Raw genomic sequence first — 15,253 nt, 5'->3', positions numbered from 1 at the left:
ACCGTTGCCACGGGTTGTTGTTCATGTCCGCGGGTTGAAGCGACCCCAATAACGTGATATTTAGTCCCTGGAATGAAAATTTTACTGGAAGATCCCCGCCGAAAAACGTGTATTTTACCCCCAGAATGCGATTTTTACAGGGGACCCTCACCCTCCTCGAAACGCGATTGGACTAGTTTTATTGTGAAAACCTGGCAACCCTGTTCATAGGCGCCGCCTTCTGTCAGAGAGTGCATCTCATTCAGACCTGCTGTTTTTGTTTCGTGCAGATGTTTTATGTAGCAAATAAGTAAATAACACAAAGTCAGACCATTCTGTTTTTGTTTTAAATCCTGAAATTAATCTAGATCAAATCAAAAACAACTGCCCGTGCAGATCATGATTAAAATGCAGTGGTTGCCTCTAATTTCAAATGGCTAGATATTTTTGTTTAAAGCCAGTTTGTTTGTTATAAAGCAAATAAATAAATTTGCTTAAAAATCAGTATCAGAATCCAATTTGCTAGTTAAAAAAAAAAAGAAAGAAAGAAAAGAAAATCTGAATTCTGAATCAGTTATGATCGGCGCATCACTAATTAAAATACTAAGTAAAAGGCCTCAAATTTGAAGTACATTCTGGGATGTCTTTTTCTATCAATTCTTCAATAGGTAGATCTTGTCTTTCATAAAGGCCGAGGTCAGGGATCTTGGGCCTAAAAAGGTTGGTGACCACTGGTTTACATCTAGACCTGCATGTCGTATGTGATGCCTGTACACTTCCAAGTGCAGCACTTCAGGCACCAAGAACTTCAAAGCACGACTGATGCGAAGTTGATCTGAAACCAGAAAAAGCAGAAAAATTGGTGGATGTGTTCACTGCACCTTACAGGTTCTCCATCTCTAAGGTTTCACCCTCGTCTCTTCAGATGATAGCAGAGGAGCCCGAGGATGAGGACGATGAAGAAGATGAAGAGGGGTTCGAAGGGGAGGGCGGAAGATTCCAAAGCACCCATTTACGCTTGTTTTGCCATTTTTGGGAGAGGTAGTCCTCCTTTTCCCGCTCTTTCCGAGCTCTCTGGTAGTGGTCGTCCTCCTTCAGATACCAGACCGGAGGCCAGCGGTGCTTCTCAAAGTATTCTTGGTTCTCTGAAAATGCAAATGAACATGCATCCAACAGGGTTATTGTAGTAAACAAACAGTAAAAAAAAAACATTTTTGTTTCTTGAAATGCAATATATAAAATAATATTAAAAAATTTTAAAATATTCTTATTTTATTTCAGCTAATCACCATGGCAACATTTTCATTTAGTCTAACTTTATGTACTAAGATAACGAAAACTGAAATACAAATTAATAAAAAACTATATAGACAATTTAAGAAACAACAACTAATGAAAATTACCAAATAAAATAAAATATTACATTTAAAAAATAAAAACAAAAGAAACTTTTGATGTACTACCTGCTGATTTGGCCCTCATGTCTCTGGGGAATTTGCGGCACACGTTGTTGTAGTTGGTGCAGATGTGGTGAAGGCACCAATCCGTGAGCTGGTAGGCACAGTGGAACTGAAACCACATGACAACAATAATCATCATTTATTCACCCTCATGTTGTTTCAAAAACACAGACTTTATCGTTCAAAAGTTTGGGGTCGGTACAATTTTTTAAAATGTTTTTGAAAGAAGTCTTAAGCTCACCAAGGCTGCATTTATTTGATCAAAAATACTGTAAAAACAGTGAAATATTATTACAATTTAAAATAGCTGTTTTCTATTTGAATATATGTTCAAATGTAATTTATTCCTGCGATGCAAAGTTAAATTTTCAGCATCATTACTTCAGTCTTCAGTGTCACATGCTGCGATACATTGTTTTTTCTTCAGGATTTTTTGATAAATAGAAAGTTCAAATGAACAGCATTTATTAAATAGAAATCTTTCATAACATAAATGTCTTTATTGTCACTTTTGATCAATTTAATGCATCCTTGCTGAATAAACCTCAATCTTTTGAATAGTAGTGCACTTTCTTCTGCGAAACGTCAAAGTTCCTAGTTTTCTTATGCCTTGTAACCAAAATAGTAGTGCCATGATGCACAAATTACATTTCAATGTAATCTTACGAGGTGTTATGAACTTTTCATTTTGTTTCTTTATGTCCTGTTCACTGAACAAGTGAGTAATGTGATAAATATCTCACTGAATGGCACATTAGTGCGAGCTAGCTCATTCTCCACAGTCAGTCTATACCAGTTCAACCATGGAACTCAAGCTCTGTTGAATGCATTTTATAAATCCTTCCATTTAGTTTCATTATTACATCAGCAGTCATCTACAGAATCTCAGTTTATGGCAGAGAGCTCCTTGGTCGTGAAATGCTCAGCGTTTCTGAGTCTTTAGTAAAGCAAGTGACTCAGCTTGACCAGTCAGGCATGACTGAAAGAACCACGTGAACTGTCACAGGAATGCTGCAAAAATGTGTCTGACTTCACACTAAATCCCAGAGCAGGACACGGGTTACTGCAACGTTTGCAAGAAACCTATTATTTCCTCATGCAGTTTCTTATTTAGCAAACACAACAAATCTAAAATACCTGTGATTGTTACAAGTAAATTCAGTACAACATTGTCTCAGCTCTTGCCGGGTTAATTGATAAAGGAAATGCTAACTTGAAAACTTCACTTAAACAGCCTATGCTCTTCAACTTATACATGTTACATTTACTGCAGGAGGAGTTTGTGGTGGTTTTCACATGCAGTTTTACCTGAGCCATCTCCAGATATACCAGCACATCTCCGTCAATGTCCGTGCCCATGGCGGCAGCCTCCTTCAGAACAGTCACAGTATGGAATTCTGCAGCAAAACACAATTAAACAGATAGGTCACCCAAAAATGAACATTTTGTAATCATTTACTCACCCTCATGTCATTTCAAACATTTGTGTTTTTTTTTTCAGTGCAACACAAACGGAGAAGTTTAGTACAATGATCATGCTGCTCTTTTCAATGAATTTGAATTCTGATCATTATTCATTTAAAGTGCCCCTATTATGCCATTTTTAAGGTTGCTAATACTGTTTTATGAGTCTCCTAAAACAGGTTTACATGCATGCAAGGTCAAAAAAACACGTTAGTTTTCTCAAAAAATAGATTTCATTTGACCTCATTTCTAAATGATTCGTAAACGACTTGTGCTGGGGAATTTGCGGCACACGTTGTTGTAGTTGGTGCAGATGTGGTGAAGGCACCAATCCGTGAGCTGGTAGGCACAGTGGAACTGAAACCACATGACAACAATAATCATCATTTATTCACCCTCATGTTGTTTCAAAAACACAGACTTTATCGTTCAAAAGTTTGGGGTCGGTACAATTTTTTAAAATGTTTTTGAAAGAAGTCTTAAGCTCACCAAGGCTGCATTTATTTGATCAAAAATACTGTAAAAACAGTGAAATATTATTACAATTTAAAATAGCTGTTTTCTATTTGAATATATGTTCAAATGTAATTTATTCCTGCGATGCAAAGTTAAATTTTCAGCATCATTACTTCAGTCTTCAGTGTCACATGCTGCGATACATTGTTTTTTCTTCAGGATTTTTTGATAAATAGAAAGTTCAAATGAACAGCATTTATTAAATAGAAATCTTTCATAACATAAATGTCTTTATTGTCACTTTTGATCAATTTAATGCATCCTTGCTGAATAAACCTCAATCTTTTGAATAGTAGTGCACTTTCTTCTGCGAAACGTCAAAGTTCCTAGTTTTCTTATGCCTTGTAACCAAAATAGTAGTGCCATGATGCACAAATTACATTTCAATGTAATCTTACGAGGTGTTATGAACTTTTCATTTTGTTTCTTTATGTCCTGTTCACTGAACAAGTGAGTAATGTGATAAATATCTCACTGAATGGCACATTAGTGCGAGCTAGCTCATTCTCCACAGTCAGTCTATACCAGTTCAACCATGGAACTCAAGCTCTGTTGAATGCATTTTATAAATCCTTCCATTTAGTTTCATTATTACATCAGCAGTCATCTACAGAATCTCAGTTTATGGCAGAGAGCTCCTTGGTCGTGAAATGCTCAGCGTTTCTGAGTCTTTAGTAAAGCAAGTGACTCAGCTTGACCAGTCAGGCATGACTGAAAGAACCACGTGAACTGTCACAGGAATGCTGCAAAAATGTGTCTGACTTCACACTAAATCCCAGAGCAGGACACGGGTTACTGCAACGTTTGCAAGAAACCTATTATTTCCTCATGCAGTTTCTTATTTAGCAAACACAACAAATCTAAAATACCTGTGATTGTATTCAGTACATTCAGTACAACATTGTCTCAGCTCTTGCCGGGTTAATTGATAAAGGAAATGCTAACTTGATTAAACAGCCTAAACAGCCTATGCTCTTCAACTTATACATGTTACATTTACTGCAGGAGGAGTTTGTGGTGGTTTTCACATGCAGTTTTACCTGAGCCATCTCCAGATATACCAGCACATCTCCGTCAATGTCCGTGCCCATGGCGGCAGCCTCCTTCAGAACAGTCACAGTATGGAATTCTGCAGCAAAACACAATTAAACAGATAGGTCACCCAAAAATGAACATTTTGTAATCATTTACTCACCCTCATGTCATTTCAAACATTTGTGTTTTTTTTTTCAGTGCAACACAAACGGAGAAGTTTAGTACAATGATCATGCTGCTCTTTTCAATGAATTTGAATTCTGATCATTATTCATTTAAAGTGCCCCTATTATGCCATTTTTAAGGTTGCTAATACTGTTTTATGAGTCTCCTAAAACAGGTTTACATGCATGCAAGGTCAAAAAAACACGTTAGTTTTCTCAAAAAATAGATTTCATTTGACCTCATTTCTAAATGATTCGTAAACGACTTGTGCGAAGCAGTTCAAAGAATCAGTCTCTCTAAACCCCTCCTTTCCGTGAGCCCTCACTGCTGTGATTGGTCAGATGGCGCAGTCCTTTGTGATTGGTCCAGAGCCGTAGAGATTAATCTCTCTACGGCTCTGGATTGGTCTACCACGTACAGCGCGTGTCGGAAATGAAACGCCCATTGCCATGAGGGAATAACAGCCCTGGAGACTTGTCAATACATAGAAAAGATGGTATCGATTGTACCTTACCAATTCGAGCCGGAGTCTGATGATGAAACGGTTGAACTGGCTGATCGACAAGAGACTGATTCGCAAGCACGACTGGAGCAGGACGTTTCTCAGTGGTAAGCGTCAAGTGTTAACAAGTTTGTGGTAATCTACTTCGTGACATAGAGCCGTAACAGAATAAGATTTGAATTCCTGACGACTCGTTTAGGCGATTGTGAGCAGACTCTTTTTTTTGATAGACAATAACTTTATTTATCATGCACTGTCGGCTTCACAAATTTGCATAGTTTATGTTCACATACAGCTACATGACACACTACATGAAAGGTAATATTCGAAAAGGCATAATAGGGGCACTTACCGCATATTTTTGTCCATGTTAGTATGGAAGCAAAAAATCCTAATATTTACACTGCTGTTAAAAACTTACAACTACAAAATTAAAATGTTTATTTAGCAAGAATGCATTAAATTGACCTAAAGTGACAGTAATGACTTTTACATTATCACTAAAGATTTATCTTTTGAATAAATGCTGTTCTTTATTTTCATCAAAGAACTTTGAAAACAAAAATATTAAGCAGCACAACTTTTTCAACACTGATAATAATAAAAAATGTTTCTTGAACATTAAATCATCATATTAGAATAATTTCTAAAGGATCATGTGACACCGAAGACTGATGCTGAAAAATCAGCTTTGCATCACAAGAATTAATTACATTTTAAAATATATTCAACAGTATAGTCAGTCTATATATATATAAAACCCCAGAAGACTTGGTTTAAGTTAAACATTTTTAATAAACTAACTTAGTTATAAACCAATCCTTGATGATTCTTATATTCATTATTGGCATAATAATCAATCATCCGACCTGTGAGGGCGACCAGGTGAGGCAGGCAGAGGCGATTAGCCAAGATAATGAGCTCCATGGCATCCAGGTCAGGTCTGGAGCAGAAGCATCCCGTGTAAAGATATTCCAGCACCGCCTGCATACTACTACGGGTCGTGTTTGGGAACAATACCTGTGGAACCACATCAAGTCATGAGAAAATCTGTATACCAATGCAAAAAAAGACATAAATCAACAGTAGATGTCTTTGAAGATAATATTAACATCTGGACACTACTACGGATCAAGTGTAATATTGTTTGAAATTTCCCAGAGGCTGAAAGGACAAGTGGGAATACACAATTTACCAAATGTTCTTTTTGACGAGTGATGTTTACAAATGCTGCACATCAATGGGCCACACCCATAAAATGCAGTAGTCACCTCTTTAGTACAGCTCTCAACAAAAGGCCCACCAAACATGGCTGCCATCCAATCACAGCTGGAGATGAGCAGGGGTTTATGGGCCTGAATGGGACCATCATCCAGTTTAAACACCACATCTGGGATATAAAGAAAGAAATCTCTATTGCAGCAAAACAGATAGTATTAGTAGGACCCTATGATTTCTGCAAGATGGAAGATAATGAAACGTGGACAGAATTGCGGAATCCAGTCACAAAATGTTTTTTTTACAGTATGGAATGTGTAATCTGGCAAATTTTGGATGAATAAGTCAAAGGAAGGTCTGTATACTTAATTAAAACATGATATGGACAAGTGTCTGTGAATATTAAAGTCCAAAAGACTGCGAGTTCTGCCACAGTTTCATCTACAAAACATCACAGCTGACAAAAAATAAAAGGAATTGTTAAACTTTCATCTGATCACATATGAAAACATTCATTAAATTGTTAATAGTTCATGCAATCATATGATTAACACGGTTTCTGATAACAAATTTGCATTAAATCATAACCTATTATTGTATATTTTATGAACTTTTATAATTTTATAAATTCAATTGATTAGACATACTTTTTATTTTTTAAATAGAATTAAACTATTAAAATGGAATCTAGAAAAATTTAAGACTGAAAATACTGGCTTTGGGAAAAATCTAATAGAATTTGGGGAAAATTTCATAGGGTCCTAAAAGTTTACATTTTGTTACATTAAATTGTATAAGTTTTATTATTTCAATTAATTAGACATGCTTTTTGATTACTACAATTTAACCTTTAAAACAGAGTCTAGAAAATTTTAAACAGAAAAAAAAACACAATCCAGAAAAAGTACAACTGAAAAATGGAATTTGGGAAAAACTGAAACAGATTTGATAGGTCCAAACATTAGAATCTTTGTGACATAAGATAAAGGAAATTTAACCTGAGAAAGTTCCTTTGGCCAGGCATTCCTTCACCCGATTGGTCCGTCGCACATGGAAAGCCTTTGTGATCTCCTGATTCATGAAGGCCTCATTGTTGAGGATGTTGGCGACCATCATGCGCAAGTCAAACACCTCCAGCAGCTCAGCGATGTGTGCGATGTGCATCAGGTCCTTCTCGTGTTCGTCCAGCTGTCCCGTGTAAAGGTAACGCATGACCACACGAAACGGCCCGAGCAGCACAGAGGGGTCCATGTCCACCATCGTCATCGGCCGGGAGATGAACGTGACGGGGTCCTGGACCGTTTCTCTCCTGATGCTGACGAAAGCCCGACCCAAAGACGACAAAAGCCGCCCCCCGCATCCGCCCTCAAGGATCCCATCAGAGCCTGCGCCGATCAGGGTCCCGTCACTGATGCAGGCCCTGAGGTTGACCCTTCTTTCTTCATCACTGCTCTCACACATGTCAAAGCTGGCCACCCGTGCAGGAGGCTCCTGTCCCGTGGGTTGCTTACAGTCAGCCTCGCCCTTCACATCCTGGAGGAAAAGGTCGTAGAATTTCGAGGAGGCCGTGGCGAGGTAGACCTTATGAGCAAAGACTCGCTGGTTCTCCTGGAGGACCAGAACCACATCAGCACACAGCGGCTCCTCCAGCAGTCGACCCTGGTGCTCATCGGTGGTGCAAGGGGGCGGCAGGATGACTATAACGGGTGGAGGAGGTTTGGGAGGCAGAAAAGGCGCCTGCAAAAGGGGCCGTTGGACGTCGCGCAAGTGAGACTTCCAGAACTGCAGGTGGCGCCGTGAGATGAGAGCTGCGCGGATGGCATTGTCAAACACATCCTTCACTCCAAACTGAGCCACCACGCTGGTCTCGTAGTATGGCACCCCCAACTCTTTGGCCACCTCACGACCCTTCTCAGGAGGAAGAATCTCGTTCGCTTTGATGGGTCTGTAAGGTGGGTTTATGGAGAAATGTCAACAAAAAGGATGTACTGCAATATCTTGTATGTGAATGTTACATGTTTGGTCTCATGTCCAACACATGATGTTCAATTCACACTGAAGATCCAATCAAATATTCTGAAATGAAACAAGTCAAATATACCGACAGACCAAGACTTATTTCTTGCTATTTTTAGCCAGAAGCAGGTGATACTAATATAGAGACATTTTTTTATATTTATGTTAATTATTGTTAAATATTGTTAAACAATTATATTGTTAAAAGTATATTTATAATTTTTATATTTCTATTTTATATTTACAATTTAGAGAGACAGGTGGTATTTATAATATAGAGACAGTTATAATCTTTGTTATTGATTTTCTGTGTGCAGTATTATTATTTTTTAATTATTACTTGTATTCAGAAGAGATGCATTCAATTGATCAAAAGTGAGATAAAGGACATTTAAAATGTTATAATAAAATTATATTTCAAATAAAAGTTGTTCTTTTGAACTTTATATTCATCACTGCATCCTTATAATGGTTTCAACAAAAATATGTAATTACTGCTAAACATTTTATCCACAGAAATAAATATAATTTTTAAAGATTGTATTTTTTTTAATATTATATTTATTAAATATTTGTATATTTTTGGTCTGTTTTCCAGAAAAATAATGACTATAAATTTTAAATAAGTATATCCACTAAATTACATTAATCTGGGGTCAAGGGGTCTTTAAATCTCAGATCAAAAATTTGACTTCACCTGGCAAGAGGTCTCCGTGCCCTATTAACAGCATCCAGGTCAGCGTAACGCAGGTCTAACTGGCAGCCCACCAAGATGACCGGGGCACGAGGGCAGAAGTGCTTGATCTCCGGGTACCACATGGTCTTCACATGAAACAGAGAATTGGGGTTGGCGATGGAGAAGCACAGGACCACCACATCTGACCTAGTGTCCAGACACAAGATAAAGCATTCAAGAAAACACTGAGAGTAAGTCATAAGAAAGATGTGGTCCACAAACACACCTGCCATAAGCAAAGCGGCGGTCTTTGTGGTGGTCGCCGAAGGTGTCCCATAATCGAAGAGACACGCTCACATCATCCACGACATCTCTGGAACGTTCCAGAACCTTCAAAACCAGAAGAGAATTGGATTTAAGTTGGAACTGGATTGGAGTTACAATACTTATTTTATGCTTCTGAAGTGTCAGGAGTGGAAAGATAAAAACCCAGACCTCTTGACAGACTCTATACTGGTCAATGGCCCAGACAGTGGGCACATGTGTGGCCAGTAGCTGGTACTGTGTAAGAGTGGCGTTACAAGCGCGAGCACAGATCAGACGCGTTTTGCCCACAGCATTGTCCCCCACCACCACACATTTAATGGTCTCGACATTAGGCCTCTCATAGTCCATGTCAGTATCTGTAAACTGGGACCTAAAAGCAATGGATAAAAAAAAAATTCATGCAAAAAATTGTCAAATTTAAAGGGTTAGTTCACCCAAAAATGAAAATTAGCCTGTGTTACGTACTTTACTTAAAGTGAGTTCACCCAAAATGAAAATTAGCTTGTGTTTTACTCGCCCTCAAAGCATCCTAGGTGTATGTGACTTTCTTCTTTCAGACGAATCCAATCGGAGTTATATTCAAAATTGTCCTGGCCCCTCCAAGCCTTACAATGGGGGTAAGTGGGTGTTCGGTTGTCAACAGTTCAGAAGACGTGAAATAAAGTGCGCGCATCCATAATAAAACGTCCCTCACACAGCTCTGGGGGGTGAATAAAGGCCTCCTGTAGCGAATCCATGCATTTTTGTAAGATAAATATCCATATTTCAAATGTAATAAACACTTTTTTCTAGGGATGTAATGATTAAGCGCGAGCCGGTTGAAAATCGATCAATAATATGGAAGTGCTATATTAGTATATTATTATAGTGTTATATTTCAGTTTCACAAAGAAACGTGCAGCATTTTGTCCAAGCAATCATAAAAGGACACATTTAATTTATCATTTGTCTTAAATCTAATTTTGTAAAAAAAAAATCGTGAATCGAATCGTGAGTTGAGCGAATCGTTACATCCCTACTTTTTTCTCACTTCCGCTGGCTGTGGTACATGGAAGGCATGCAGACGGATGACGTAGGACGTTGGCATCGTGCGCATGCCTCTGAGAAATGCAGGAGCAAAGGAAACAAACTTTCCTTACTTTAGCAAAGAAAACCAGTCTCCTCTTGGCTTATATATGTTTTGTTTTGTTTCCGCGTTCGTCACTAATCACGCAACGTCGACGTCTTATGTTATCCACCGGAACGGCTTCCACTTATGACAGTCAGCGGAAGGAGAAAAAAGTATTTATTACGTTTGAAATATGGATATTTATCTTACAAAAACGCATGGATTCGCTACAGGAGGCCTTTATTCACCCCCAGGAGCCATGTGAGGGACGTTTTATTACAGATGCGTGCACTTTATTTCACGTCTTCTGAATGGTTGACAACAAACACCCGCTTACCCCCATTAAAAGGCTTGGAGGGGCCAGGACAATTTTTATTTTAATATAACTCCGATTGGATTCGTCTGAAAGAAGAAAGTCACATACGCCTAGGATGTTTTGAGGGTGAGTAAAACACAGGCTAATTTTCATTTTTGGGTGAACTAACCCTTTAAGAGAATGAATTCTTTGCACAATCAAGAATACTGTAAATTATATTTGTAAAAATATACTTTTTATGTCCTCATATTCAACGTGCAAGCAAGATGGGTATTAATCAAAAGATTGATTATTGAGATATATGATAACATCCCAGATACAAAATAATAGATTTCATAATTAAATGGCAATAAAAATTTGTGATATAACAATAAGTTGCAATGCAGTATTTTGCCCTATTCCATTATAATTGTTAAAGCTATTTTTCCTCAGTTTGCTAAATATCTCTCAAAAGTTACGATAAAAATAAAAGTAGTGCTGTTATGTTGCTATGGACAACAGCGAAATATCCGGGTTAGAGTCCATTTTAAGTATATTTAAGCTTCTGCTGCATAATCCATTTACATCGCAGCAACAAAATGAATTCAAAAATAGAAAATTTTACTTTTTTATAAAAATACAAAAATGGCGACAACTTAAAGCTCTTATAATGATATTTTTGTCTGCTTTAACTGAGGACTACCATTTTAAATATCTCTCAAAAGTTACAAGCAAAATAAAAGTAGCACCAATGTTGCTATGGACAACAGCGAAATATCCGGTTCAGCAATAATTTTTAACTTAAATCTCATTTTGTAATAAAAAAAAATCGTGAATCGAATCGTGAAATCAAAATCGTGAATCGAATCGTGAGTTGAGCGAATTGTTACATCCCTATGTAACATGTAATTTTACGAATCATTAAGCTTCCAACAAAAAGTAGTCCATTACATCATAGCAACAAAATTAAATATTATTACTCTGCACAGAAAAGATTAAGTTTTCTATAGACTATTAGCGAAAATTTTTACGATAACTTAAAACTCTTATAATAATGTTTTTTCTGCTTTAACTGGGGACTGCATCTCTAAATATCTCTCAAAAGTTAAGATAACAATAAAAGTAGTGCTGTTATGTTGCTATGGACAATGGCGAAGTGTCCAGTTTGGCGAGAAAAGGAATTACACGCCAAAGCGTCGCTACTGACCAATCAGAGTCAAGTATGACGTCATTAGACGCGCTCAGAATGAGCTGAAAAAAAAATACGGTGCCGACCAATACTGTCTAGGTAGGCAGCTCACTAGGTTTTAAGACAAAGCCTTAACCCTGAACTTATGTAATACTCCTCGCGGCCGTAATGTCCTGCTCAAGAGGGCAATTAGTGTAGCCTACACACAAGCACATGCATTTATGAACGCGCAAAACCTTACCGAAGCGAACTGAAGGGATGCATCGGGTTGGCAGTCGTTTGTGATCTTAGAGATGAAGATAATGGTAATAAAATGCCCGTTGGATGCGGCGTGCACCTGAAGCGAACAGGGCATACGCTGCATTTTCCCGGCGGAGACGCGGAAGATACAGAATTATTTTACCGTAGTTTACCGCAACCAGACTTTAGCTAACCCATGTTACCAGCCCACGCCCTTGTTCTTGAGCTCATTTGAGTAAAATACACCGACTGAATGCGCAGAGAGTCGCGACGGCTGGAGGTTTCTGATTCGTGACATTCCCGGTGTTCCTTGCTTTCTCTTCCGCATGTAGGCAGCGCCATCTGACGCACCACACAAACGCTGATGAGAATAATTAGGCTATATTTGACACATTTAACTTCCTCAAGCTTCATAACTACCAATCTGATCTACTTAATCCTAAAACATCTGCATTTTCCACCGCCTTCAGTCGTATGCACTCCTTCTGTACACTCACTTCAAACTCTTGTATGAAATAATAATAGAATGAACATTCAATTTTAATAGATAAGCCTGCAGTGTCATGATGTGTGTTTGTTGCTTTATGTTGATCATATACATTTAAAGCCATCAATGAAGTCTAAAAGTCTGAGACTAAAATGCTTTAAACTTTTTCTAAGTTAATATAAAATTGGTCGTTATTAAATAATATCAGCATGGCAATCAGTTAAAAACTGAATTGGAAAATTTGTATTATAATCTCCTTTTTTTTTTTTTACTATTTGTTAGGCCTTTAACCCCTTATTATTATTATTTATCAATTATTTTATTATTACTATTTTTATTATGACAGCAGTGATGATCCATCATATCCAACAGAGCTTCTTGTGCTTCAAAGGAAAAAAGTTGTTCACATGTTAAATGTCACTTTCTTATATTTGATTAGTGACATAAAAAATGTATTTATTTAAAAAATCATCAATTTATTATGTATTTTATATATTACATATTTTTATAGTACATTACATTTATGTTTATATTTATACATTTATTTATTCGTTCATTAATTTATTAATTTATGCATCATAACTTTCCTTTTTACTTTTCAAAATCCTAAAACTTTCTGTTCATTTCCCGGTTTAAATTGGGGGGGAAATATCCCAGATTTCCAAAATCATCTCAGACTTTTGGAACATACTTTCTTTTATGAATATTTTCCTTCCTCATTTTTGGAAACTGAATGGTGATGCATTCTCAGGTTGAATTTACTGATGTTGTGCTACAAACATTTACATTTTCTGCTTACAAAATGAAAATAAAAAATAACAACTAAAAACTTCATACCTGCTGCAGGTGATGTTATAATCACATTTGAGCTTTTTCTCCTAAATGTCTCAGGTAAGTTGACTAAAAGTCAGGAAAATATGACTTCAATGTCACATGAAGGACAAATGATTGATCAGCATTTCCACGTAGTCTGAGAATCACTGGAGAATTGGAAAATTAAAGGCCTAAGGTGTGTGTGAATTTATTCTTTAGACTACTCATTCATGTTATTCAGTAAAGATGTGGGTGTGACTTTCCTGCACTACTTCAGTAGTAACAGACAGACCTCTGTGTGAACAAAGGTAATAAAACCAAAATAGCTACATCTCCAGCCCCCTTCAAAACCAGTGAGCGCTTTGATCATTATCAGTGTAATTAACCCTTCAGGGGAGGAAATTTCTTGAGGCTAATGAAATTCATCATGGAAAACATCACTTCCTCTAAAGCCTTTCCAACATCCACTGATTAGACACTGATAAACGCTTCTCCGTCAGACCCAGCACTGCAAACGGTGGGAACAGATGTTTAATCAACTACATGACCAGTTCTGACAAGCTACATTTGTCTGTTTTCATGAAGTCCTTTGACATTGTCAAAAACCGCTCGTATACCTTTAGCACAATTACCTGTGCCAGGTGTCAACAAAACTCCCTGAAACTTTTAGTACTGCAGCCAAAAGCAAACAAGAGAGATGTGCATAAACAAAATCACAGTGATATGAAATCCAAACCAAACATACTGTAGTTGTTTTCAACAAAGAAGCCATTGAGAGTGACCTGCTTGAGGGGAATATCATTTATCTTCTACACTGTTACTGAATCAACAAGTCCTCAAGTTGAAAATGTAAACCAAACATCATTTAGAATCATAAGAAATCAGAATTTTTTTTTTAATAATAGTTGGTTTGACGGTTTAGATTTGCTACACTCTTAAAAGTAAATAAATTAAGAGCCTTTAACATAAATGGAATCTTTCTGTTGCATAAAAGGTTCTTTGTGTAAGAAGGTTCTTCAGATCTTCACACTAAAAGCTGGAATACTTCACGACTTTTAAAATCTGAACAGATTTTAAAACACTGGGCATCATACACTTTAAGACTTTGTAATAGTCACAGAGGAAAACTGGCCATCATACACTAAACGATTGAGGATCACACACTACCAGACTTTAAAGTTGTTCCGATCACAACAAACTCACGCAGAAACATGCGCCTTGTTGCTAGGAGATGCGTGACAAATGAAAACAGTATGTGTTCTAAAATTGGCTGAAAATATTAAACATGTTTGATCTCCTCTGACTGGATGGAATCATAGTCTGAAGCTAAAAAATCAAGTCTGTGACCATCATACACTACACGATTTTCTATGAAATCTGTCAACTCAAATCTGCAGACTGGCTCTGACTTTTGGCAACTATAGCGTCAACTTCTCCAGACAGAAAAACGGCGGAAAATCGGGGCAAAAATCGTGTAGTACAGGTGTATCTCAATAAATTAGAATGTCATGGAAAAGTTCATTTATTTCAGTAATTCAACTCAAATTGTGAAACTCGTGTATTAAATAAATTCAGTGCACACAGACTGAAGTAGTTTAAGTCTTTGGTTCTTTTAATTGTGATGATTTTGGCTCACATTTAACAAAAACCCACCAATTCACTATCTCAACAAATTAGAATATGGTAACATGCCAATCAGCTAATCAACTCAAAACACCTGCAAAGGTTTCCTGAGCCTTCAAAATGGTCTCTCAGTTTGGTTC

The 15,253-nt window shown here is 37.2% G+C and overlaps 1 protein-coding gene across 1 annotated transcript; it reads right to left on the bottom strand.

The window, feature by feature from the left end:
* Nucleotides 1–725: 725 nt before the first annotated feature.
* On the bottom strand, nt 726–12,286 carry LOC107658608 (rho-related BTB domain-containing protein 2-like). Its single transcript, XM_016447217.1, has 10 exons — nt 12,192–12,286; nt 9,527–9,728; nt 9,318–9,421; nt 9,053–9,238; nt 7,338–8,284; nt 6,393–6,511; nt 5,991–6,141; nt 4,460–4,548; nt 1,443–1,548; nt 726–1,124 (listed from the first exon to the last, which is right to left on the bottom strand). The coding sequence occupies exons 1-10, from the start codon at nt 12,212–12,214 to the stop codon at nt 901–903; spliced, it is 2,151 nt and encodes a 716-aa protein (XP_016302703.1). The 5' UTR covers nt 12,215–12,286; the 3' UTR covers nt 726–900.
* Between the last annotated feature and the right edge of the window lie 2,967 nt (nt 12,287–15,253).

The sequence above is a fragment of the Sinocyclocheilus anshuiensis genome, unplaced genomic scaffold, assembly GCF_001515605.1.
Source record: "Sinocyclocheilus anshuiensis isolate Anshui unplaced genomic scaffold, SAMN03320099.WGS_v1.1 scaffold343, whole genome shotgun sequence".
NCBI lineage: Eukaryota > Metazoa > Chordata > Actinopteri > Cypriniformes > Cyprinidae > Sinocyclocheilus > Sinocyclocheilus anshuiensis.
The sequence above is the reverse complement of the archived record's forward strand: the minus strand, read 5'-3'. Positions and strand labels throughout refer to the sequence as shown.

Coding starts and splice junctions, on each gene's coding strand:
- LOC107658608 (XM_016447217.1), bottom strand. CDS start 12,214: ATGCATCCCTTCAGTTCGCTTCG. Junction 4,549..5,990: donor TCACCTGGTCGCCCTCACAG/GTCGGATGATTG, acceptor GTTTTGCTGCAG/AATTCCATACTGTGACTGTT. Junction 1,549..4,459: donor TATATCTGGAGATGGCTCAG/GTAAAACTGCAT, acceptor ATGTGGTTTCAG/TTCCACTGTGCCTACCAGCT.